Source organism: Dendrobates tinctorius, unplaced genomic scaffold (genome assembly GCF_039654945.1).
Source record: "Dendrobates tinctorius isolate UK_male_01 unplaced genomic scaffold, ASM3965494v1 ptg000158l, whole genome shotgun sequence".
In the NCBI taxonomy this organism is placed as follows: domain Eukaryota; kingdom Metazoa; phylum Chordata; class Amphibia; order Anura; family Dendrobatidae; genus Dendrobates; species Dendrobates tinctorius.
Window position 1 is genome coordinate 2,575,866 of NW_027361825.1, and position 27,244 is coordinate 2,603,109.

At 46.8% G+C, this 27,244-nt stretch overlaps 2 protein-coding genes across 6 annotated transcripts; one reads left to right on the forward strand and one right to left on the reverse strand.

The window, feature by feature from the left end:
- Nucleotides 1-921: 921 nt before the first annotated feature.
- On the reverse strand, nt 922-13,879 carry LOC141051749 (gastrula zinc finger protein XlCGF66.1-like). 5 transcript variants are annotated; one of them, XM_073548765.1, is made up of 8 exons: nt 13,512-13,730; nt 13,387-13,428; nt 13,173-13,266; nt 6,815-7,003; nt 6,617-6,740; nt 5,091-5,188; nt 2,908-3,007; nt 922-2,156 (listed from the first exon to the last, which is right to left on the reverse strand). In XM_073548765.1, exons 3-8 carry the CDS (start codon nt 13,248-13,250, stop codon nt 1,303-1,305), a joined length of 1,443 nt encoding a protein of 480 aa, XP_073404866.1. In that variant the 5' UTR covers nt 13,251-13,266; nt 13,387-13,428; nt 13,512-13,730; the 3' UTR covers nt 922-1,302. The 5 variants fall into 5 exon arrangements, with proteins under 5 accessions (XP_073404866.1, XP_073404865.1, XP_073404867.1 ...); XM_073548764.1 differs by lacking the exons at nt 13,387-13,428; nt 13,512-13,730 and adding an exon at nt 13,745-13,879; XM_073548766.1 differs by lacking the exon at nt 13,387-13,428 and having other exon boundaries at nt 13,597-13,730.
- On the forward strand, nt 13,861-25,239 carry LOC141051751 (uncharacterized). The gene is made up of 5 exons (XM_073548769.1): nt 13,861-13,999; nt 16,570-16,650; nt 16,727-16,900; nt 16,972-17,095; nt 23,094-25,239. The coding sequence occupies exons 2-5, from the start codon at nt 16,573-16,575 to the stop codon at nt 23,969-23,971; spliced, it is 1,254 nt and encodes a 417-aa protein (XP_073404870.1). The 5' UTR covers nt 13,861-13,999; nt 16,570-16,572; the 3' UTR covers nt 23,972-25,239.
- The last annotated feature ends 2,005 nt before the right edge of the window (nt 25,240-27,244 follow it).

A 27,244-nucleotide genomic window follows, 5' to 3' on the forward strand; every position in this document is an offset into this window, starting at 1 on the left:
GCTGAAATTGGCCTCCCAGGGGTTCTAGAGGTGCTCCACGGGGTCCAGTACCGCCAGGTATGTCACGGCACCGCGGGCCCGCTGCCGCTGACAGGGTTAATATCAGGATGTGAGGAGCTCTCCCTGAACGCGTCCTCTCACGGCCGCTACATAGCCAGGCCCCCTAAGTATTCCCGACCAGGCCATTTTGATTTTTTTTTTTCATTGAACCAAAATTCAAAAGCAATGTGTGATTTTTATTAGTTTATATTTAGAAATACAGTAGAATAGTACGTAGCTGAGTTTCCATTGAAATGAGCGAGAGCTGCAGTACCACAGAACGGCCACTGGGGAGGCTTCAGCACACAATAATTCACCTTTTTGTCAAATTGAACAAATTCTAAAATTTCCTGGCAAAATGAATGAGAACTGAAAAATTTGAACTGTGTCAGATTTGCTCATCACTATTCGGATACCTTTCCTGGCTCTGTGGCATTCTTCCAGTCCTGACATACTGTATGACTGAACCATAGCAAGTCATAGTCACCAATTTGAGACTATTCTGGAAGATGGAAACTCGAAATTTCCTACAAGGATGTCCAGATTCCAAGGGACTAAATGCAAATACCAGGAAATCCACTGGCCTACCTAAATCAGACTGAGCCTTTGAGTGTCACTGATGGTATTCACCACCCAGAGAAACGATCCAAAAGCATCTTTACCTTCTGCTCTCCTATTATGAACCTCCTGTCCATTGGTCTAGATCACACCCGTTGTGCTCATCAGTGCTGATACTGACTGATCCTCATGGGAAAAGATCAGTTTATGGTAGAAATCTGTATTTGGTTGGGCTGCTTAAGGAGTACTTATAATTTATATTTTATACTGTTAAGCATGCTTTAGATTTCAACAAGGATGAACTAATTAAGAAACAACTCAAGATAATCTTAACACAATATATTTATTATATCACTCAACAGGATTTGTCTAATGAATATTTTAAACATTTTGAGGCTCTTTAAGGAAGAGAATTGTCCCATGTGTGCACTGCCCACAATCAGGACGTGAATACGGCTTCGCCCCAGCGTGAATTCTCTGATGTCTGAGAAGGTTCCACTTCATGCTAAACCACTACCCACACTCTGAACATGAAAATGGGCACTCCCCTGTGTGAACCTTCTGAAGTCTGACAACAACTGACTTTTGCCTAAAATGTTTACCACATTAAGAACATGAGAATGGCTTCACCCCAGGGATGTAGATGCTTTGATGCATTACAAGGCATGACTTATCCTTTAATCCTTTCCCACGATGAAAACGTGATTAAAGCTTCTCCCCCATGTGAATTCTATAATGACTGATAAGGTGCCACTTCTGGGTAAAACATTGCCCACATTGCGAACATGAAAATGGACGTTCCCCCGTATGAACTATCTGATGTCTAATAAAGCTCGACTTTCGCCTAAAACCTTTGCCACATTCAGAACATGAGAACAGCTTCTCCCTTGAGTGGATCCTCTGATGCATAACAAGGCGATATTTGTGGTCAAAACCTGTCCCACACTCAGAACATGAAAACGGCTGCTCACCGGTGTGGGATTTTTGATGTTCAACAAGAACTGATTTCTGGGTAAAACGTCTCCCACAGTCTGCACATGAAAACGGCTTCTCCCCGTTGTGGATTCTCTGATGCATCACAAGACGAGACCTATGCATAAATCCTTTCCCACAATCAGAACAAGAGAATGGCTTCTCCGTGATATGGATTCTCTCATGGGAAACAAGACTTGTTTTCCACGCAAAACATTTCCCACATGTAGTACATGAGAATGGCTTCTCCCCCGTGTGGATTCTCTCATGGGAAACAAGACTTGCTTTCCTAGTGAAACATCTCCCACATTCAGAACATGAAATTGCCTTGTTGTCATTGTGAGTCCTAATATGTGCCATAAGGTTAAACTTCTGTTTAAAACATTTTTTACACTCAAAACATTGGAAAGTTTTGCCTTTCTCGGAATGATCATAAAAAGGTTCCATGGAATCAAATGACTGATCTGTGCATATATATGAAGGATGTGGAAGAAAGGAATGTTCTCCAGATGTATCTGAAAGTTCTACTTTAACCTCCTCATACGTAGGGAGATCTGCGTCTACGTTGTCGGTGTAGAAATAATCTGCTGGAAAATGAAGAGAGAGTTTAATTATTGGTTATTTCCAAAAGACAACAGGTAAAATCTCAGGAACCACCTAGGAGGTTTCCTAGAAACGTGCTGCTGGCAACAAATCTTTTGGGGCTGTTTTCTACAATGGAGTTATGTTCACCAAAAATGCTGATACGAGTCACAATATGAACTATTTTATGGAACAATTGGAGTTGGCCATCGGTCACACATATCATGCACTCCTTACACGTCGCAGTATTCAACCAACTCCTATGTACAAATTCTAAAATTTGATGCCCACAACATGTCTGGCCCATTCCGAGATATCACTCACTTCCAAACATTAGACCGTTGTGAACACAACAACATGCAACATTTTCCTGCTTTTCTAAAATGTCCTCTGTTACGATCATGCTGATCCGAGGCTGTCAAGTTTGGGTCATGAAACCTGCGGTCACTTCCGCGGATCTGCATCCATGTGAATCTAGATTTATCAAGAGCTATTGCCTGTCTTGTCTGGAAAGTATTCAGGAAAGTTTTGTAGATAACTTTAAGGGAAGAGTCAGACGGTCATATAATTTGGACGAGGATTGCAATCCAATGCTTAGACTGGCTGGCTGCTCTCCTGACCTGAGCGTGACAGCATGTATTTCTATGCTTCTGTCGGGAGACCTACAGGCCAGTCTGAGCATTGCGATCCTCATCCGAGTTATACAACTGTCTGGTTTGGTCCCCACCATTCCCTTGACGTTAGCTTTGTCCTCACCTGCACTGAAATCTTCAGTAACTTCTCCATAGGTCGTCATACATAGGTCGTCCTCTTCTTTTACTATCAATTCAGCTGTACTATTAATCAGATCTTCACCCTGAAATAACATACATATGGAGGACAGAATGTCGGGTTACATGTTAGACCCCATTCAGACGTCCCTGATTTTTCCTTTTAAAGGAAAACACTGACTGTTTCTCATAAGGAAAGAAATACACCGCGCTATACTGGGAACTGAAAAAATAATATAACTGAGTACTTACTTGCTGGTGTGTGAAAAAATCACGTGGTGGTGGATGTATAGCAGTATTCTGAGACTATTCACCTTGTCATAGATGTATATTGCCTTGCATTTGGATGCCAAAACTGCTGAGTAGATAATATAGGGTTAAATGGGGGTGAGCCCGTTAGTGTGTTTCAGAGGGAAAAATAAATAAATAAATAAATAAAATATGAACTAATCTTGATTTACTCACTTAAGGAAATCAGAACCATAAAAAATACATGCTGTAAATGTAGCCATTGCCAAGTATTAAGATTGGAATGTTGCAGCCTGTTTCTGATGTAAAAAAATATAATAGTTGAAAAATAAAATGAAACACAAAAAAAAAAAAAAAAAAAAGAAGAGGGGGATAAATAGATGTTTGAGATGATAACTGAATGCTGACCTTACTGCATGCCAATTTCAACAGGCGAGGTCAGAATGATTATTCCTGTGCAAAACAAATGATGGCACAGTTCCTGCAAAGTGAATGAGCGTTAGTGACAGCTTGTTCCCACTAGTGGAACGAGGTGCTTAATTCTGGTGCACTTACTTGCAGGGCCAGTGCTCAGTGAGACAGGCTTGGGTGCTCAGCGTGGGGGCTGGGGCTGCTGCTGCTAATCCATATGGACGTGGAGACCGCCGCTGCCTCGCGTGCTCCGGCCGAGAGCAACGCTGAGGGACTCGGCGTGTGATGGGGCAGGGCTAGCGTGACGTCACACTGGGGGTAAGACGGTGGCTCAAAGGCAGCACAATGCCGACATGTTTCGAGAGAAACTTCTCTCGAAACATGTCGGTATTGTGCTGCCTTTGAGCCACCGTCTTACCCCCAGTGTGACGTCACGCTAGCCCTGCCCCATCACACGCCGAGTCCCTCAGCGTTGCTCTCGGCCGGAGCACGCGAGGCAGCGGCGGTCTCCACGTCCATACGGATTAGCAGCCCCAGCCCCCACGCTGAGCACCCAAGCCTGTCTCACTGAGTACTGGCCCTGCAAGGGCACCAGAATTAAGCACCTCATTCCACTAGTGGGAACAAGCTGTCACTAACGCTCATTCACTTTGCAGGAACTGTGCCATCATTTGTTTTGCACAGGATTAATCATTCTGACCTCGCCTGTTGAAATTGGCATGCAGTAAGGTCAGCATTCAGTTATCATCTCAAACATCTATTTATCCCCCTCTTTTTTTTTCTTTTTTTTTTTTCATTTTATTTTTCAACTATTATATTTTTTTACATCAGAAACAGGCTGCAACATTCCAATCTTAATACTTGGCAATGGCTACATTTACAGCATGTATTTTATATGGTTCTGATTTCCTTAAGTGAGTAAATCAAGATTAGTTCATATTTTATTTTATTTATTTATTTATTTTTTTTCCCTCTGAAACACACTAACGGGCTCACCCCCATTTAACCCTATATTATCTACTCAGCAGTTTTGGCATCCAAATGCAAGGCAATATACATCTATGACAAGGTGAATAGTCTCAGAATACTGCTATACATCCACCACCACGTGATTTTTTCACACACCAGCAAGTAAGTACTCAGTTATATTATTTTTTCAGTTCCCAGTATAGCGCGGTGTATTTCTTTCCTTATCAGCTTTAGCTCTTTTAAACAGGCACCAGCACAGAGCCTGTTATTCACCAGCTGCATCTGGGAATAGTGGACCTTCCTTCTCTGTCCAAGTGGACTGGCGCCAGTGTGTTAATCTTAAACTTATCTACTGACTGTTTCTCATTTGAGTTTAAGGTCCGATTTTCATCGTTTGGTCCGTGTCAGAGTTTTTCATCACTGAGGACTCAGAAGTACGGAGGAGCAGTGGGCGCTGTAATTCCGCCCTTATCCTCCATGTATTCTGCAGTATTACATTATGTGCACTCATAGTGTTAATATGATATCAGCTCATGCTACCTGATTATCGTCTGCGACATCATGAATATCCTCTGAACCGTGCGGAGAATCAGGAAGCCTGGTGTAATCCTCTGGTGAATCATCTCCGCTGTGCTCATCTGCAAGAAATATGTCAATATGAAGTAATATAAAGAGTATTAAAGCACTGTCCCCTCATCTCACGATTCCTCTGATACAAAGATCAGGTCTACACCATCTACTTTATCTTCTAGCAGTGACAATATGTGACCACCAAACTGGACTCATTTTGAAATAGACACCCCCTTTAAATAGAAAAATATTCAGAATTGCGAGTCCTCAGTGGTTGATACCTTTTAATGGCTAACTGAAAAGATGGTAACACATTGCAAGCTTTGGAGACTACTCAGGTCTCTTCATCAGACATAGACTAATAATAATAATTGATCTAATGTGGTGTACTTAATTATTTGTACTAGATGTCCAACTGGGGGTCTGTATGTGGGGGAGACAGGGCAAAAGCTTAGAACAAGGATGAATGCTCATCGTCACACAATAAGAGAAAAAATAATGGATCTACCTGTGGCAAAACATTTTTGTATGCCTGATCACAGCCCAGGGATATGAAATTACTGATATTGAAAGGTAACTTCACATCTCAGAGAGAGAGAAGAGTCTGTGAGTATAAATTTATGACGACCTTTGACACTCTCAATGCTGGAATGAATGTGTCGCATGGATTTATGTCTTTTTACATCAGTTAAGGAATTTGCTCCGAAGACCTTGTGGGGGCATCACAACACATTAGGAGACCCCAATCAGAGGACAATAAAACATCCGGACTCCTTATCTATGAACTGGTCCAATGTTTATGTTTCTCCCTCTCCCATAATCATAATTCTGCTTCACGTCACTTGTCTCATCTATTGCATTTTTTCTGTGCTGTATTGTGCATAAATATGTGACTCTTCAGATTTTGTATTAGTCTATGCCTGATGAAGAGACCTGAGTAGTCTCGAAAGCTTGCAATGTGTTACCATCTTTTCAGTTAGCCATTAAAAGGTATCAACCACTGAGGACTCTCAATTCTGAATATTTTTCTATCTACTGGCTAACACGGTACAAAGATATACATCTCCCCTTTAAATAGGCACTTAAAGCTCCTCCATGATTTTCCATAAATGCTGGAGAGATAAGAGTCCTCACTTAAGGACGCTTGCCTAATGGCATGGTAGCGGTCCGATATTCCCCATTCTTGGCCGCTGCATTGTTTCTTTCTGTAGATCCCATAGACTTTAATGAATTGTGTACGGCCATCGTTCCAAACAGAGACCAGTGACTGGGGAGGGGGGACCAGCATGTCTTCTTATAGCTGGTCACGTGAGTAAGCTATCAATGATGACAATGGGCAAAACAAGGCCCTTCTAAAAATCAGTTGATCGACGCCGATCGAGTAGCTGACATGTCAGATGTAAGCAGTTATTTCAAGAAAATCAGTGCAGGATCGAGTATTTCTCATGCAGTTGCTTGCAAGTAGAGGACTCTTGTAAGTAGAAATCTCCTCTTACCGGGTGGTGTGAGGGGTCGGGGGTCCTCCATCAGGACGTCCTTGTACTGGTCCTTGTGTTCTTCCATATACTCCCACTCCTCCATGGAGAGATAAACAGTGATGTCCTCATACCTCACAGGGACCTGACAACACAACGATCCCGTCATCACCCAAACATTAACCGCATGATGCTGCATTATGTCCCAGCAGAGCTCACCTCTCCGCTCAGCAGCTCAGTGATCTTGTTGCTGAGTTGTATTATCTTCTGTGCATTCCCGTTCTCATATATAAGTGACTGATGAGGAGGAGACACGACTGTGTCCTGGATTGTGCCCCGTCCTCCTGACACACAGGGAAGTACACCGGGGGTTACATGTTTATCCGACTTCTTCACTACAGTATAATCCTGCGTACGGAGAGAAAAGTGATTAATATAACGTCAATCCACCCTCATCTCTGCATACTGTCATGGCCAGAGAAATACAGATAAGTGATGTCAGGTGACATTTCCCAGAATCCCCCACCTCTACAGTCATGTCACGGCCTTAGTAATACAGATAAGTGATGTCATGTGACATGTTTCCCAGAATCCCTCACCTCTGCAGTCTTGTCACGGCCTTAGCAATACAGATAAGTGATGTCATGTGACATATTTCCCAGAATCCCCCATCTCTGCAGTCATGTCATGGCCTTAGTAATACAGATAAGTGATGTCATGTGACATATCTCCCAGAATCCTTCACCTCTGCAGTCATGTCATGGCCTTAGTAATACAGGTAAGTGATGTCATGTGACATAATTCCCAGAATCCCTCACCTCTGCAGTCATGTCATGGCCTCAGTAATACAGATAAGTGATGTCATGTGACATATCTCCCAGAATCCCTCACCTCTGCAGTCATGTCACGGCCTTAGTAATACAGATAAGTGATGTCATGGGACATATCTCCCAGAATCCCTCACCTCTGCAGTCATGTCATGGCCTTAGTAATACAGATAAGTGATGTCATGGGACATATTTCCCAGAATCCCTCACCTCTGCAGTCACGTCACAGCCTTAGTAATACAGATAAGTGATGTCATGTGTGTGACGGAGTCAGCTTACGCTGAGTCGTTTTCTTTAGAATGGACCCTCTGGGTCGTGGCACCCACCCACCTAGGGCGAGCTTGTGAGGAACCACCCCCTATACAGGGAGTGTCAGGGGCAAGACCAAGGGGATGAGCCACCACGACTGCTGGAACCAGACGGCCGGCTCAAGGGAGACACAAGTATCTGACGACAAAGGACATGCAGGAAGCAAGACAGGACAAGACGTGAATTCAAGGTATCTTCATTAAGGCAAACTCAGGGTTACATCAGGTGCAAAACGTGACAACAGGTCAAACACAGTAAGGTGCGTGCGAGGGCACGCCAAGGGTCCATAACATGGTACGTGCTAGATGGCACGCCTAGGTACAAGCAAGGCTCGATGGCATCGGACTCCGGACAGCTGGCAACGATCGACAGGACCAGGGCATCAGGCTGCGGACATCAGCTCCGGACATCAGGCCACAGTCATCAGGCTTACAATCTCTGGCAGCGATCAGCAGGTTCCGGGCATCCGGCAGGCAAACCAGGGTTCAGGCAAGGAGGCACGACAGATCTCCAGACATGGTGTGTGTTAGGGAACACACCAAAGTCCAAGGCAAAGTTCCAGGCAGGGTGCGTGCTAGGGGAACACCAGGGCAAGGTGCAAGGCAAGGTGCGTGTGTAGGGGACAAGCCAGGGTTCAAAGTACGAGACACGGTGCGTGTGTAGAGGACACACCAGGGTTCAAAGTTCAAAGTACAAGACATGGTGCATGTGTAGGGACACGCCAGGGTTCAAGATCCAAGGCAAGGTCCTGCTCTTGCCGAGGGACACGCCAGGGTCAGGGTACAAGGCATAGTCCTGCGCGTGCAGAGGGACACGCCAGGGTCAGGTTCAAGTCAGGAGCCTACGCATGCTGGGAGACCCGCCAGGGTTCAGGCTAAGGCAAGGGCCTGCGCGTGCAAGAGGGCACGACAGGGTACAGGCTAGGGCCTGTGCATGCAAGAGGGCACGACAGGGTATAGGCTAGGGCCTGTGCGTGTTAGAGGGCACGACGGTACATGGCAAGACCTGCGCGTAATTTTACAGAAGCACGGGGAGGTATGCCAAAGAGCAGGCTAAAGCCTGCGCGTGCTATTAGAGAAGCACGCAATGCACAGTGCGAGACAGCGTAGGTGCAAGGAAGCACAGAGAGCACGGCTGAGGCACTGGCTAGCTGGTCGGGCTGAGGCACAGACAGACGGGCAAGACTGAGGCGAACCTGGCTGAGGCATAACAGGCGACACAGCAGTCAATGGCCGACGAGCACGGCTGAAGCACAAGCAGGCGGGCACGGCTAGGGCGGGCACGGCTGAGGCACAAACAGGAGGCTAAGGAAGGCCAGGCGCATGCAAAGGGCACACGAAGAAACAAAGCAAGGCAAGAAACAAGGCAAGACTAGGCAAAGTACAGAACAAGGAGCGGAACATAGGCAGAAGCACAGGCCGGGTCAGAGAGAGTAAAGGGCTAGCAGCGGAGCGTAGGCCGAAGCCCAGAGCCGGGTCAAGGGAGAACCTTGAGACTAGCCAGGAAATGTGCTAGCGAGCACCATAGGACAGAGTCTAGCAGCGGAGCGTAGGCTGAAGCCCAGAGCCGGGTCAAGGCAGAACCTTGAGACTAGACATGGAGTGTGCAAGAGAGCACCATAGGGCAGAGTAAGGAAAACCAGGCAGAGACAGAGAACGTGGAAGTACTACAAGGCTCAGAATAGCAAAGGCCAGACATGGCAAAACAGGCAAGGCAGAGAACAGAGGAAGGACTACAAGTCAAAGAATAGCTAAGGCGAGACATAGCAAAACAGGCTAAGGCAGAGAACACAGGAAGGACTATAAGTCTAAGAATAACAAGGACAAACATGGCACAAAAGACAACACAAGACATGGCACGAGACAAGAGGCAGAATACAAGCACAGAGCGTGTGCAGAGAAGCATTACAGGGCAGAGTGCAGAGGCACAGAATACAGGGAGCGACCGAGCAGACCAAGCAACCATGCAGGGAAGCAACACGATACTGAGGCCCCGACCATAGGAAGGGGCGGTCTGATATAGGGCATTAGAATCTGCACTTCCGGGTCAGGACCAGGAGAGGACTTCCGGTTTAGTTCCTCCAGGATCATAGAGAGCATTGCTAGATAAGACAGGGCTGAACCATAGAGAAGGTCACATGATCAAGGGCTCCAGAAACACTGAGAGGTTAGCTGGGTCAGACAGTGCTGGAACATAGGAAAGGTCACATGATCAGGGGCACCAGGAACACAGGATTGCTGCAGGCAGAGCAGAGACGGCTGGTTACACAGCAACGGCGTATAGCCATGAGGTAAAACACACATGCGCAGAGGCAGGCAGCCATGAGATGAGGCGCACGTGCACACTGCTCCAGGCATCTTGCAGCACAGCAGTCACGAGGTGTGTGCGCACACTGCTTCCAGGGATCTTGCAGCATAAGACATAACGGGCATGATAGTTCGGTGCGCGTGCACACTGCTCCAGGGGTCATGCAGCATAACAGACATAGCAGGCATGATAGTTCGGTGCGTGTGCACACTGCTCCAGGGTTCATGCGCCATAACAGACATGGCGGGCATGACAATGTGACATATTTCCCAGAATCCCTCACCTCTGCAGTCATTTCACGGCCTTAGTAATAAAGATAAGTGATGTATGTCATGTGACACATTTCCCACAATCCCTCACCTCTGCAGTCATGTCACGGCTTTAGTAATACAGATAAATGATGTCATGTGACATATTTCCCAGAATCCCTCACCTCTGCAGTCATGTCACGGCCTTAGTAATACGGATAAGTGATGTCATGGGACATATTTCCCAGAATCCCTCACCTCTGAAGTCATGTCACAGCCTTAGTAATACAGATAAATGATGTCATTTGACACATTTCCCACAATCCCTCACCTCTGTAGTCATGTCACGGCTTTAGTAATACAGATAAGTGATGTCATGTAACACATTTCCCACAATCCCTCACCTCTGCAGTCATGTCACGGCCTTAGTAATACAGATAAGTGATGTCATGTGACACATTTCCCACAATCCCTCACCTCTGCAGTCATGTCACGGCCTTAGTAATACAGATAAGTGATGTCATGTGACACATTTCCCACAATCCCTCACCTCTGCAGTCATGTCACGGCCTTAGTAATACAGATAAGTGATGTCATGTGACACATTTCCCACAATCCCCCACCTGTGCAGTCATGTCACGGCCTTAGTAATACAGATAAGTGATGTCATGTGACACATTTCCCACAATCCCTCACCTCTGCAGTCATGTCACGGCTTTAGTAATACAGATAAGTGATGTCATGTGACACATTTCCCACAATCCCTCACCTCTGCAGTCATGTCACGGCCTTAGTAATACAGATAAGTGATGTCATGTGACACATTTCCCACAATCCCTCACCTCTGTAGTCATGTCACGGCCTTAGTAATACAGATAAGTGATGTCATGTGACACATTTCCCACAATCCCTCACCTCTGCAGTCATGTCACGGCCTTAGTAATACAGATAAGTGATGTCATGTGACACATTTCCCACAATCCCTCACCTCTGCAGTCATGTCACGGCCTTAGTAATACAGATAAGTGATGTCATGTGACACATTTCCCACAATCCCTCACCTCTGCAGTCATGTCACGGCCTTAGTAATACAGATAAGTGATGTCATGTGACACATTTCCCACAATCCCTCACCTCTGCAGTCATGTCACGGCCTTAGTAATACAGATAAGTGATGTCATGTGACACATTTCCCAGAATCCCTCACCTCTGCAGTCATGTCACGGCCTTAGTAATACAGATAAGTGATGTCATGTGACACATTTCCCAGAATCCCTCACCTCTGCAGTCATGTCACGGCCTTAGTAATACAGATAAGTGATGTCATGTGACACATTTCCCACAATCCCCCACCTGTGCAGTCATGTCACGGCCTTAGTAATACAGATAAGTGATGTCATGTGACACATTTCCCACAATCCCTCACCTCTGCAGTCATGTCACGGCCTTAGTAATACAGATAAGTGATGTCATGTGACACATTTCCCACAATCCCTCACCTCTGCAGTCATGTCACGGCCTTAGTAATACAGATAAGTGATGTCATGTGACACATTTCCCACAATCCCTCACCTCTGCAGTCATGTCACGGCCTTAGTAATACAGATAAGTGATGTCATGTGACACATTTCCCACAATTCCTCACCTCTGCAGTCATGTCACGGCCTTAGTAATACAGATAAGTGATGTCATGTGACACATTTCCCACAATCCCTCACCTCTGCAGTCATGTCACGGCCTTAGTAATACAGATAAGTGATGTCATGTGACACATTTCCCACAATTCCTCACCTCTGCAGTCATGTCACGGCCTTAGTAATACAGATAAGTGATGTCATGTGACACATTTCCCACAATCCCTCACCTCTGCAGTCATGTCACGGCCTTAGTAATACAGATAAGTGATGTCATGTGACACATTTCCCACAATCCCTCACCTCTGCAGTCATGTCACGGCCTTAGTAATACAGATAAGTGATGTCATGTGACACATTTCCCAGAATCCCTCACCTCTGCAGTCATGTCACGGCCTTAGTAATACAGATAAGTGATGTCATGTGACACATTTCCCACAATCCCCCACCTGTGCAGTCATGTCACGGCCTTAGTAATACAGATAAGTGATGTCATGTGACACATTTCCCACAATCCCTCACCTCTGCAGTCATGTCACGGCCTTAGTAATACAGATAAGTGATGTCATGTGACACATTTCCCACAATCCCTCACCTCTGCAGTCATGTCACGGCCTTAGTAATACAGATAAGTGATGTCATGTGACACATTTCCCACAATCCCTCACCTCTGCAGTCATGTCACGGCCTTAGTAATACAGATAAGTGATGTCATGTGACACATTTCCCACAATTCCTCACCTCTGCAGTCATGTCACGGCCTTAGTAATACAGATAAGTGATGTCATGTGACACATTTCCCACAATCCCTCACCTCTGCAGTCATGTCACGGCCTTAGTAATACAGATAAGTGATGTCATGTGACACATTTCCCACAATCCCTCACCTCTGCAGTCATGTCACGGCCTTAGTAATACAGATAAGTGATGTCATGTGACACATTTCCCACAATCCCTCACCTCTGCAGTCATGTCACGGCCTTAGTAATACAGATAAGTGATGTCATGTGACACATTTCCCACAATCCCTCACCTCTGCAGTCATGTCACGGCCTTAGTAATACAGATAAGTGATGTCATGTGACACATTTCCCACAATCCCTCACCTCTGCAGTCATGTCACGGCCTTAGTAATACAGATAAGTGATGTCATGTGACACATTTCCCACAATCCCTCACCTCTGTAGTCATGTCACGGCCTTAGTAATACAGATAAGTGATGTCATGTGACACATTTCCCACAATCCCTCACCTCTGCAGTAAGCAGGTAAATGATCTCCAGGGTGAGATTTATTATCGTCTCAGTCATTTTGTTTTTGTCCTTTTCCATTTTGGTTGGATCATTCCTGAAAAAAAAATATCTTGTTGAGGAGACGTGAAAGGGAATAAGGCAGTAATGTGAATTAAAAACCATGTTGGCGAGGATGCTACAGTCTGTAATTTGGAATGCCCCTTTAACCCTTCACCTCTAAAGTGCAGCAGTCCGGACAGGCAGGTGGCCGGTAGACCTGCAGCAGAGAAAACTGGGATTACATGTAGCAAGCAGCGGAATCAGGGTCCCCGCCCCTATATCATGCTGCTCTCAGATTACATAGCAAAAATCTGGTGACTGATTCCTTCTAAGGAAGCGCTATCTCCGGTCACTGCTGTTACAGGCAGGTGCTGGCTTCACACACCCGACACCTGATGTACATGTACGTCACGAAGAGGTAACTGTGCATTGATTGTGAGGGATGATGACGTCTGTACAGCGCTGCAGAATATGGCGGTGCTATACAAACAAGCATGCTAAGAATGCACCCAAGCAGCTCATGTGTCACGTACCGTGATCGGTTCCGTACTTGGTTGTGCTCTGTATTATAGGGGATGCAGGACCTTTGGTGATGTCACGATGAGGGAGGAGTCACAGTAAGGGGGCTGGGTGGGGTTGCCGTGGTAACGGGAGCTCTTCTCCAATGCTTGTCTGCTGCAGGACCTTAGAAGATGTCGCGAGCTCGTCCTCCTCCCACGTGTGGTCACATGATGGTGACAGCGGCACAGGTCCTGTGGCCCCCGTGATCAGTACCGGGGCTCGTGGAGGTATTTCTGGCATTGTTATTCATGAGTCATTATTTTTGAGGGTCTTATACAGAATAGTGGAGGGAGTGAGAGATTTCCACGTAATATTGTATGAGGTCCGTCTACGACACCGTGGTGCTCCGATACACAGTGTAGTACATAAACAGTAATGCCAGGAAAAAGGCTAATCATAGTGCCCAGTGATCTGTGCTGCCATACAGGGCCCTGGGAGCGCCCAAATAGTGCTCAGTACTATGTACCGCCATACAGTGGCCATATAGATGTCTATATAGTGCGAATCATCGCCCCAAAATCGGGAACATGGCCGACATGACACCTGACACTCAGACTTATTCAGGTGGCGCCCACTGGTCATGTGTTCAGGTATTATGGCCACAAGACCTGGATCGATAGTGATGTAAGGCTGGGGGAGGACAGAGGAGTTTAGGGAGGACAGAGGAGACTAGAGGAGGACAGAGGAGTCTGGGGGAGGACAGAGGAGACTGGGGGAGGACAGAGGAGACTGGGGGAGGACAGAGGAGACTGGGGGAGGACAGAGGAGACTGGGGGAGGACAGAGGAGGCTGGGAGAGGACAGAGGAGACTGGGGGAGGACAGAGGAGACTGGGGGAGGACAGAGGAGTTTAGGGAGGACAGAGGAGACTAGAGGAGGACAGTGGCGTCTGGGGGAGGACAGAGTAGACTGGGGAGTACAGAGGAGTCTGGGGAAGACAGAGGAGTCTGGAGGAAGGCAAGAATGTGAAGGAGGACAGAGGAGTCTGGGGGAAGGACAGAGGAGTGTGGAGGAGGACAGAGGAGTCTGGGAGAGGGCAGAGGAGATTGAGAGAGGACAGAAGAGTCTGGAGGGAGAACATAGGAGACTGGGGAGGACAGAGGAGTCTGGGGGAGGACAGAGGAGACTGGGGGAGGACAGAGGAGTCTGGGGGAGGACAGAGGAGACTGGGGGAGGACAGAGGAGACTGGGGGAGGACAGAGGAGACTGGGGGAGGACAGAGGAGTCTGGAGGAGGACAGAGGAGACTGGGGGAGGACAGAGGAGACTGGGGGAGGACAGAGGAGACTGGGGGAGGACAGAGGAGACTGGGGGAGGACAGAGGAGACTTGGGGAGGACAGAGGAGACTTGGGGAGGACAGAGGAGACTTGGGGAGGACAGAGGAGACTGGGGGAGGACAGAGGAGACTGGGGGAGGACAGAGGAGTCTGTGGGAGGACAGGAGACAGGGGGAGGACAGAGGAGACAGGGGGAGGACAGAGGAGTCTGGGGGAGGACAGAGGAGTCTGGGGGAGGACAGAGGAGTCTGGGGGAGGACAGAGGAGACTGGGGGGAGGACAGAGGAGACTGGGGGAGGACAGAGGAGACTGGGGGAGGACAGCGGAGACTGGGGGAGGACAGCGGAGACTGGGGGAGGACAGAGGAGACTGGGAGAGGACAGAGGAGACTGGGGGAGGACAGAGGAGTCCGGAGGAGGACATAGGAGTTTAGGGAGGACAGAGGAGACTAGAGGAGGACAGAGGAGTCTGGGAGAGGGCAGAGGAGATGGAGAGAGGACAGAAGAGTCTGGAGGGAGAACATAGGAGTCTGGGGGAGGACAGAAAAGACTGGGGAAGGACAGAGGAGACTTGGGGAGGACAGAAGAGTGTAGAGGACAGATGAGACTGGGGGAGGACAGAGGGGTCTAGGGGAGGACAGAGGAGTCTGGGGGAGGTCAGAGGAGTGTGGAGGAGGACAGAGTAGACTGGGGAGTACAGAGGAGTCTGGGGAAGACAGAGGAGTCTGGGGAAAGGCAAGAATGTGGAGGAGGACAGAGGAGTCTGGGGGAAAGCAGAGGAGTATAGGGGAGGACAGACGAATCTGGAGGAGAAAAGAAACATCTGGGAGAGAACAGAGGAGTCTGGAGGAGGACAGAATCTGGTAGCCGCTCTGTCACGCAGGAGCGCTAGGCTGAGCTGAGTGTTACTGAGTTTTGGGAGTTGAGCGAGACAGCTGTGAAATGAATGATTTTTTGACTAACAGATATCTAATGTGTATGGCGGCTTAAAAAGCTATTCCGTCTTCACAGATAGATATTGTCGGATAGCACTCAATAAACATCTTGTAAGTACTGTGCATTTTCTGCCATCTAGCAGTAGTGGTCGGTCTCCTAGGCAACTAGCTGAAAACTAATGAAAAGTGTTAAAAGAACGGTTGAAAATTGTAATAATGAAAAATTACAAAATGGCTTGTATTTACAAGCACCATCTGACAACAGACATGTAAGATAGGAATAACTCATTAATTTGACAGATCTCATGGGCACCGAAGAAACGGCCCAGAACTGCGTTCCTAGACGTTTCCTCTGCCATACTGCTTGACAGAGGAAACTTCTGCCTACATCCGACACTGGTGCTCTCTATGTGCTGCCAGTTTTTGCACAAACATACAGGCATTATAGGGTGAGCGGGTCCCGGATAGCACCACTCTTATCCATGGTTGTGTCTGGCATTACAGCTCGGATTATAGCAATTCTCGGGGTTTAGATTCTCTTATCTAGTTTTTTCGTCATCCACAAAAATCTTGCCCTTTTCCTGACAGAAGATGGACAAGGACAGGAACAACAAGATGGAGGAGATATTGGACCTGACCCTGGAGATCATCTACCTGCTGACTGGAGAGGTGAGTGCTTCTGACGTTATTCTTACCTGTATTAATAAAGCCAGGACTGGAGGTGATTGTGCCTCTTCATACACAGGGTTACACGCTAGTGAGGAAAGCTGGTGAGAGTATGACTCTGAGCTCTGATCGCCATGTGTCAGGAGGGTGGAGCGAGAGTCGAAGCCCACCGCCATCACCGATACACGAGAGGAGCAGTGAGCAGAAGATCGTGGAGATCACCAATAAGATCCTGCAGGTGGTGACCGGAGAGGTGAGCGCTGCCGGGAACGCCAGGACCATATAGAATGTGTCTGCGTGATGACAGGATCGTTGTGTTGTCAGGTCCCTCTGAGGTGTGAGGACGTCACCGTCTATCTCTCCATGGAGGAGTGGGAGTATATGGAAGGACACAAGGACCAGTACAAGGACGTCCTGATGGATGACCCCCGGCCCCTCACACCACCGGGTAAGAGGAAATATTGGACGGAGAGGATCTTAGGGTCTCTGTGTTATCAAAGTGCAGCATTCAGCATTCATGATACTCCCTATCCTGGTCATCTTGGTAAGTGAGCACCAGGCCCTGGCTGTCTGGAGTAAGAGAGCATCTGGGAGAATATGGGCTCTTCAAGGATTACTTGTTTTTATCCGCATTGTATACATCTTCTGCTTGGAATCCCCCTGAAGAAGCGCTAAAAACTGTAAAAAAGAATTACCGTATGCACACAATATTAGGACAACTTGCTGTGCACATGTTTAAGCAGCTGCTGAGATGCAGTACGCAGGGATTGCAGAGCAGAATGGTATAACAATACTATTTATTTTTTTAACAGTAAAAGATAAAGTAATCACCTCGCAGGGAGTTAATAGGCAGTGGCAAAGAGTTATTAGGGCAACAAGGATTAAATAAAATAAGCAAAAAGAGTGTGACAGCCTAAGTTTCAAGCAACACTTATCGTAGCTCCTGGTGAGGTCCTTAGGCTGTGTGCCCACGTTGCGTTTTTTTAAGCATTTCCGCAGCGCTTTTAGACGCGCATTTCTGCTGCGGAAACACTTTAGAAAAGCACCCATGGAAACATAATGGAATCCGCACATGTTGTGCTAATGGTGCGTTTTTTTCCTCTGCGGAAACGCTAAGCGGAAAAAAACGCAGCATGTTCATTAATTTTGCAGAAACGCGTGCATTTCCGCATACATTCAACTGTATTGCAAAAATGCATAGGAAAACGCATGCTAAAACGCTTAACAAAAGCGTCAAAAACGGTTACAAAATTGCTTCATAAAAAGCATGCGTTTTCCCGGGAAGAGGGTGTGCGTTTCCACTCAGGAATATTCTGCATGAAAAACGCTACGTGGGCACATAGCCTAAGTCTACAGTCCGATGGGGGTACTAATATCGGCAACGGCCGGCGTAGGGTCCTCCAATGGGGTCCAAGGTTAGCAATCCATCTTCTGGCGGCAGCGAGCAGTCTCCGGTTTTACCCACTGAGCCCCAAGTCTATAAGCCCGCGCAATAAAAGGAGGAAAAACTGCAGAAGTCTCTGTGAAAGGTAACAAGCAGGAACGCGGGATGCAGTGACGGGGCACAGGCAGATCAAGGGTTAACAGGTTTATTTACAGGGGAATACTCCACGTAGGGAGGTAAAGGGTTAAACAGCATCAATGGAAAAGGATGTAGGGAGACAAAGGGTTATACAGGGGAGACAAACAGTAGATAAAATCAAAGGATATCTTGAGGTGGAGAACAACGTTTAAATAAGGGAAGTCCTTAAACTGCAGCTCCTGCTGAAAACTCAATGGCGCCGGAAATGGCTGGCACAGTGTCCTCTCCAGTGGGGTTAGGCAAAAGACAATACCCCGTCTTCTGGTAAAAGTGGTCGGTCTCTGCACGCGCACAGCCCTATGCTTAACCGGGAGCACAGCGCTTCCCACACTCACTGTTCCGCTGGAGGGCTCAGGAGTACTCGGCCGCAGTATGTCGTGGCGCTGCTGCTCAGAGCGGAGAGCACGCTTCTCCCTCCCCTGCACGTTCTCTGACAGCGGGAAACTGCCTGCCGCTTTGCGCGTTTTCTGCTCTGTCCTACCTCTTAACACGCACCCTTTTTCCGGGTCGTGTGATTTGTCCGGTCCCCTATTCCTTCCCCCGGGCAACATGGTACGCAGCCCCGACAGTTCCGGACCCGGCTCAGCGCAAGCACCCGCAGCTCAGTCTTCCTTATTACACTCCTCTCCTTTAGCTCGCCGTTACACAGGCAAGAATTCCTTCAGCAGACGTTCACACTCTTCTATTTCTTGAACAATACGCTGCCAAACAAACTGATCTTGATCATAACGAGTGGGAGGGATTCCACCTGTCGTCCGTTCAGTACGGCGTAGCTCAGGTTGAGTGGTGGAATCAGGATGAGTAGTAGAAGACGGGAGCATGTCTGAGTGCAATGGATCAGCTGATTCTGGGGTTTGGGGCCTATGCACTTCCCTTGGACTGGCGTGCGGCGGACTTTCTATGTCTGGGAGTGAGCCAAGTGATTCGTCCTCATCACAGTCGGGGACCGTGGGGGTGAGCATTTCGGTGGTGTCTTGCACTCCTCTTCTTCGGGATCCCGTGACAGGCAAGGACACAACATGCTGCGGTGAACTATTCGGGTCAGCGCCCCTTCTTCCCCTTCAGGTTGAACTTCATACACTGGCCCACCGGACCCAACTCGACATTTTGCCCGATATGGAGTCTTTTTCTAAGGCTGAGAGCGACTCTTCAATTCGGGGTAAAGGATAGGAGTCCCGCACCGTACAAGCATTCAGCCGCCTACATATACAAAAACGCAGGGTCCCATCTTTCTTCCGAACTAGGACAATGGGAACTGACAACGGGCTCTGGCTCTCCCTTATGATTCCACTGTGCAGCTTGTGTGCCAACATTTCTTTTACTTCTTTGTACATTTGAGGCAGTATCTGTCGGTACCTCTCCCGTATCGGTGCGGCACTTGCTGTGGGTATCTCATGGGTTATGGCTTTAGTGCACCCGAAGTCATCCTCATGACGGGCGAAGACATCCTGATAACGTTCCAGGACAGCTTCCACCTGTTGCACCTGCTGCTGTGAGAGTCCTGTTAATTCATCCTGCATTTGCTTCAGAATTCGGCGCCCCTCCTTTGTGTTTCCAGGCGATTGCTCAGGGGTCAGGGTGACCGCTACAGTCCATGGGTCTCCCTATTTCACTGCCAACTGGACAGCCTTCGGGTGGTATCAACTCTTCCGGCATTCCCAGCACATTTGCCACTTCACTTTTGGACTCGCTGATCAAGAGGGTTCCGAGTTCTTTTAGCACATTCATTCCTAGCACTGGAGGGCCATTGCTGTTTTCTTCGGCGGTCAGCACGACTCCCTTCAGGCCCACATCTTTGCCGCACACTGTAATTTGCATCCGGACCACCTCTGCGACTGGGGTGGGCAACTGATTGGCCACGGTCAGCTTGATCACCGGGCCCCACTCCGGCCGCGTCACCTCAGGAAAATGACGTCTGAAATATGCTTCCGGCATGGTGGTCACCTGGGAACCGGTATCGACTAGGCAGCGGATGGCTCGACCATTCATTTCAGCCCATACAAGAGGACTCACAGAAATCAAACTTTCAGAACTGGCTTCTCTCTTCTTTGGCCTTTCAGGCTCCGGGCGGCGTCCACCAGCCACGGAGCCCACTAGTTTAATCTCGCGCAGCCTCGGGCATAATGTCCAGCGTCCCCACACTTGAAACAAGTTGGATGTCTCTTAGCTCGGGATTGTTCCCTTTCCTGGCAGGGTACAATGGGCAAGTGGAACTCTGTGTCACTTCTGTATCTGGACGGATTTGAAGCCACGGTGGGGTCTGTCCTGAGGCTAGACCATTCTTCCCACATTTCCAGTATTACTTTCCGAATCTCTCGGTCCCATTCTGACTCTGCTGCGGGCAAGGTGGGTACCTCATTACTCCGAACCATACCTGCCGAGGCTGCTGTCCCCTGCTCTTGCTCTCGCACGCACGCTTCTGCCCCATTCTCCAGAAACGTCATGCACGGATTGGTACGCAGGCGCTCACGCTACAAGTTGATCCCTCAGAATCACATCAGAAGGTCCCACGCCCACATTATCCCACTTAGCGATCACTTCTTGTAGCGCACTCATATATTGCGTCACAGATTCGCCCTCTCTCTGAACACTGCTAAACAATCGCATCCGCAACTCTTTGATATCAGTGGGATCCCCATGCATCTCTTCCAAAATTTTAACACATTAGTAAAGGTGTCCCGTTCATGAGGGGGCCGAAACATCTAGCCTCCCCATCTAGGGCCATCATAGCAATCTCTGCTTGCATAGCGGGGGTCATTGGGGCATTCTCAATATGCCTTTAACCCACTCAGTCCAGTCCCACAGCAGTGAATTACTCCCTGTAATCTTTACTCTGCAAAGGAATATGTGGATTTCGTCCGCGCTGTCCGACTTGTGGATCTGCAGCAGCCCTTATCTATACATGCTTTGAATACCTACTACCAGGTGAGCAGTTTTCTGTCAAACCGCTTACTTTATTTGTGGGATAAGACCCTATATTGCGCTTGTGTCTCCCTCTTTCCTCACAATCCCTGTAAACTTTAGGAGATTGCTGAGCACGGCCCCCAGGAGTAAACTGGTCCTTGGGGCACCCATAACCATCTTGTCTGCTGCCTCTGCGTTCGTAGACTGCATCCTGCCGACTACGCCAAATGTAAACAGGTGCTGAGATGCTGTACGCAGGGATTGCAGAGCAGAACGGCATAACAGTACAATTTATTTTTTTAACAGTAAAGGATAAAGTAATCATGCAGGGAGTTAATAAGCAGTGGCAAAGAGTTATTAGGACAACAAGGATTAAATGAAAGAAGCAGAATGAGTGTAACAGTCTTAAGTTTCAAGCAACACTTATTGTAGCTCCTGGTGGGGTCCTTAGTCCACAGTCCGATGGGGGATGTAATACCGGCATCGGCCGGCGTAGGGTCGTTCAATGGGGTCCAAGGTTAGCGATCTGTCTTCTGGTGGCAGCGGGCGGTCTCCGGTTTTACCCACTGAGCCCCTAGTCCATAAACCCGCGCAATCAAAGCTGGAAAAACTGCAGAAGTCTCTGTACCAACCGTGGGGTGATGCGTGCTAGCCGGCCAAGGGACCCGCACTTCAATTTCCTGTAACCGGCCCATGATTCTCTGCATGCCATATGCTTAGCCGGGCGCACAGCGCTTCCCACACTCACTGTCCCACTGGAGCGCTCAGGATATCTCAGCCGTAGTGTGGCGCTGGTGCTCGGAGCGGGGAATACACTTCTCCCTCCCACTCTCCCTGACTGCCGGAAACTGCCTTCGCACCCTTTCTGCTCTGTCCTACCTCTTAACACGCCACCTCTTTCCGGGTCATGGGGTTTGTCCGGTCCTCTATTCCTTCCTCTGGGCAACATGGGACACAGCCCTGACAGTTCTGGACCCGGGTCAGCGCAAGCCCCCACAGCCCGGTCTTCCTCCTTACAACACGTTCAGTCTTTTGTCATTTCTTTTAACCACTTTAGGCTTCGAAAGGCGGGAAGGAGCTAAAAAAAAAAAAGCGAGCAGTTAAATGTTCAGGCAACTTCTAAATGGCAAAATATCTTATTTATAAAATAAAAAAGAGCTGCAAAAAGCGGTAAGAGACGACAAAGAAGACCCTTCAGGAAAAACACTGACATTGTTTTCCTATAGCATCTTTTGCTTTTAATGCGTCTACGAGGCTATGGGCAAGTTCCCTTGTTCGGCTCTGATATTTCAGCACAGTTTGGCGGTGTCACCTGAGCACTGTGTGTATAGGAACTAACTAGATTCCAGCTTTCATTTTTCCTCTGCAGATTACAAAACAGGCGAGTATTGAGCGAGTGTGCTGGGATAAGGTGTTATCAGAGTATGCTCATGTCCTAATCAAGTATTTTCGGCATGCTCGAGCCACTGCTGCTGCATGTCTCCTGGCTGTTCGACAGCAGCACCACATCCATGAATTGCTTGTTTGTTAGGCAATCCCTGCATGTGTTGCGTCTGTCGAACATCTGTCAGACAAGCAGCTGCGGCGACTGGAACATTTTTTTCGAGCACGCCGAAAAATACTCGATAAGGACATGAGTATGCTCGGATAACGGCTTATCCCGGCACACTCGCTCATCACTACAAGGCGAGTTGTAGCCATGAATGATGCCGTTCATTTTACCAATTAATTTTTTTTTTTTTTTTTTTACTAAAACCACGATCTTCTATGGGCTTGTGCTTATAATTTTTTTTTTTTTTTTTGTGCTTTACATGAGTAGCACGCCACGACAACCCATGATATCAAGTGTTCAATTTTCCTGCAGCGCCACCATAGGAGAAAGGAAACATTACATCAGGTCTGTTTATTGTTGGGGAGGTGGACATAGAAAATAATGGTTTCTATTTTTTTTCCCCAACAGATGTCATCCTGAGCCAAGAGTGCAGCTATCTCTCTCCACCTTCATATTGTAAAGAAGAATGTGACATTACTCAGGACTGTTATGAGGAATTCACTCTTACTTCCGATCTACCTCCATTAATCCACAGCGAAGATCTCCCGTCTGATCTCGTTTCCCTAGAAGAACCTTCATCTGATCATTCACCAATTTCATGGTCTGACGTTGGAAATGATTTCACAATGAAGTCTCATTTGTCCATGCAGAAGACAAGCCAGAAAAACGATAGAAAATATTCCTGTTCAGTATGCGGGAAGTGTTTTACAAATAAGCCAAATTTTGTGGAACATCAGAGAATTCACACTGGGGAGAAGCCGTACTCATGTCTCGAATGTGGGAAATGTTTTACCTGGCGATCAAATCTCGGGGAACATCAGAAGGTGCACACAGGAGTGAAGCCACATTCCTGCCTGGTTTGTGGAAAATGTTTTTCCTCTAAATCACATCTTGTGGAACATCAGAGAATCCACACCGGGGAGAAACCATATTCATGCACAGAATGTGGGAAAAGTTTTGCAATTAGATCCAATCTTGTGGAGCATCAGAAAACTCACACAGGGGAACGGCCATTTTCTTGTTTGCAGTGTGGCAAAAGTTTTACAAGGAAACCAGACTTGGTGAGACATCAGAAAATTCACACCGGGGAGAAGCCGTATTCATGTTTGGAATGTGGGAAGTGCTTTTCCTTAAAATCCAATCTTGCTGAACATCAAAAAGTTCACACGAGGGAGCGGCCGTATTCATGTTCAGAATGTGGGAGAAGTTTTTCTAAGAAATCGAATTTAGTAGAACATCAAAAAATTTACGCTGGGAGAAACCATTTTCTTCTTCATACTTTATGATATAAGATCACATCAATGGATTCTACAGGATTCACATTAAAATGGCCATAGACATAAAATTTGATGTGAGATTGGCCAACTATCTAATAGATGCAGCTCAATGATTCCCTTTCGGCACGGAGGATCGAGCTTTTAGGATTCCACATTCCCAATACTTTGTTGCCTTGTGAGATGAGATGTTGCCATAGGTGTCTGGCAGCAACATATTGTAATAGTTGTGGGGACCTCAGGGGTGGAAGGTTTTTGTTTAAACCTCAGAAGATGCCATTGGTTGAGTTCATATCTAATGACCCCATAATTAATAGTAAAAAGTAGCCCCTTCATCCCACTGCCGCGAGCTAAACCCATCTGCACAATGGAGTGGCAATACGAACGCTCGACCGCTGCCACATTCATTCCCTACATGACGTCCAAGCGCTGCACTAAGCATTTTATGGCAGCCGTACAGAAGATGTATGGAACAGCGATCACTCATCCAACTTGTCACCCCATTTTAACTGGGATAAATGTACCCCGATCGGAAAGAGTCTGCGAGTTCAGATATCTAATGATCAGTAACTTTTTACAGGACAAGCCCTTTAAGGTACATACCATTATGTTAGAGGGCACAAATAGTGCGTCAACACAAAATGCGATTTTACAGAAAATTACAGCAGTTCTTATGTGCACTTTTTCTTCACGTAATAGTTACAGATATAACGCATTTTAATGAGTTTTACCAGTAATTTTTCACAGACAAACAAGACATAAAAAAGGGTAAAGTAGCTACAAATTAGCATGTCAGAATACATGGTGATAGGGCATGACGGTAATTACGACAGCAAGGTTCCTTGTGGGATAAGCATGTCCTGGTTGACACAGTCCCACCATGAAATAATCATCAGATGATACAGGTTGATGGCGGAGCCTTAAGCAGTGCTGATGGCCGAATCATTTAAGTTATTGTCTATGAGGAAACAGCATATGGTGGCGAAAGAGTAGGATGGTGGAGGGCAGAATCTCCTTAGTTTCCGACCATTGACAAGGGCAGAGACCAAGTGTAACAGCAGCTCAAGCCATAAGGACTGACCACCGCTCTTCTACCCCGAGCTCAACAGCCTCGTATCCTCATGTCTTTGAGGGTGAGGTGAGTGCGGAAATCACGGTCCATGCATGGATGTCTGAATTCAGCCAGCTCCCGTATTTGGAGGGATCGTCATAAATCCATCTTTTTGTTGTTGAATTGTTCTGGTTTTGTACTAATAAATTGACTCTGCTGTCACACTTTATCTGCTTTTTATCTATGTTTTACGCAGGGCTGTGGAGTCGGTAAGCCAAACCTCCGACTCCTCAATTTCCCTGACTCCAACTCCCTCATACATGGCTCATTTGTAAGTGATCCATTTACTGTAGTAAAATGGTAACATCAGGCTTTTCATCACCATTATGATACAATAATCAAGCTATTTAGATAGAACCTAAAATATATTTATTGAAATACAACTTTAGAACACAAAAACGGTAATAAATAGTAAATTTGCAATACACTATGCAGTAAGTGGGGAGAAAACAGTATTCAACAAAAACGTACTGAATATGTTCTGAGAAATAGTTTCGCCTCCATCAGATCCTCCTTCATAGATGACCTGAAATCTGATATAATTATTAAGGCTAGAGAACAACCTCTCTACACTAACTTGGGTTGGAGGCAAAGCTGTAACCACATGGGCAACATCTCTAACAATTTCCGGGTATAAAGGAATTGCCTCATGCACAGTCTGTTTTGATGAACGGTTGAACCCTTCTACTTCTTTGACAGCAAGTAAAATTTTGCAGAAATCTGGCTAATCTGTTTGACCTACAAAGATATCTGGGGGGCAGTGAAAATGTTCAAACGGATGGGAAAAGTGGTGAATGAAGGAGAATTTCGGGGAAGACCCCTGGACGCATCTCTGACTCCCAGATTGCTGCTGAGAACAATGAGGTCACACTTTTACTCCACTTTTAGGACTGACAATAAAACATTCCAAACCGACGAGAAATTGGAGTTTACAGGGAAAAAAAATGTTAAACTTTTTTTCTGGTATAATGACTTGTATATAAGGCAAATTTATGAAGGAAGTAAGACCTGGCAAAAATTAGGGACTCAGAGGGATGCAGATACACCCCGTATTAGACATAAAGGAGCCTCATACACATTCTGCTCACATTGTCATGTATTAGTCTCCTAGACTCATCAAGGTTATACACTGTTAAGGTTTATATAGCAAGGAAATGTATGGACCATGGATTAGTCTATGGGTGCGATATAATACCGATAAATTTTGGGCAAGTTTTCTTGAGGCTTATATAGAAGCAAAATGTACTCAAAAATATGTAAAAGTCTATGGATGAGCAATATATTATAACATTCAATCCTTTAATATGTTTTTTTAAGGGTTATACGAGTATAGCAACAAAATGTACCCAAGAACACGCAATACTGTATGGCTGAAAAATGTAACCCAACTAAATTTTTAACCTTTTTTTTCCCGTGTTATATATCAAAAAAATATACCACAGAACATGGAATAGTGTATGGGTAAGAAATATGAAGAAACAAGCAACATTTTTAAACACTTTTTTTGTAAGTGTTATATACCACAAAATATGACAGAAAGCACGTAATACTCTATGGATGAGTAATCTAACCCAGAAATATTTTTCTACGCTTTTTGTTAGTTTTACATACCACCGTAAGGCAACAATTTCCATTAAAGTGTATGTATGAGTCATTGAATCCATTAAAAAAATTTTAATGAAAATATTTAGAAAGTGTAGTTGGTGTACTTATACACTCATAAAGGCATTGCAGAAAGTGCAAAGCCAGACAAAAATTATGAAGCGGTTCATCCATAGACCCCTGAAAGGCAACAACTGGCGACCTTCATTCAAATATTTTTAAAGTGTAGTTGCTGCAGTCCTACACTCATAAAGGCTTTGCACAAAGTACAAAGCCAGGATAAAATTATAAGCAGGGTAATACAATAATCTTCAGGTGTCTGCTTTTTTCTCCTTGCTCTTGAAGCTGAAGGGACTAAATCCACTTGCTTCCTGGTGCCCGATTCCCAGGTGTCAGGGCTGTAAGTGACCCTGCTTCAGGCAGTGCCGGAGCCCCCGACATCTAGAAATAGGCAACGACCCCCTGGGTCACCTGTAGCATCGGCTGCACACACATAGGAGGTAAGGAACCCCAACGACATATGCTCTCTTGGGGGTGGTAGTAACCCTGTCTTGAGCCACCTCAAGGAGCCT

Excerpts from the sequence above, each read along its gene's own strand:
- LOC141051749 (XM_073548764.1), bottom strand. The coding sequence starts at position 13,250 with ATGGAAAAGGACAAAAACAAAATGACTGAGACGATAATAAATCTCACC. Across the intron at positions 7,004-13,172 it reads TTTACCTGCTTACTGCAGAG|GATTATACTGTAGTGAAGAA; the intron begins GTGAGGGATTGT and ends CTCCGTACGCAG. Across the intron at positions 2,157-2,907 it reads TACTGAAGATTTCAGTGCAG|CAGATTATTTCTACACCGAC; the intron begins GTGAGGACAAAG and ends TTCATTTTCCAG.
- LOC141051751 (XM_073548769.1), top strand. The coding sequence starts at position 16,573 with ATGGACAAGGACAGGAACAACAAGATGGAGGAGATATTGGACCTGACC. Across the intron at positions 16,651-16,726 it reads TCTACCTGCTGACTGGAGAG|GGTTACACGCTAGTGAGGAA; the intron begins GTGAGTGCTTCT and ends CTTCATACACAG. Across the intron at positions 16,901-16,971 it reads TGCAGGTGGTGACCGGAGAG|GTCCCTCTGAGGTGTGAGGA; the intron begins GTGAGCGCTGCC and ends TTGTGTTGTCAG.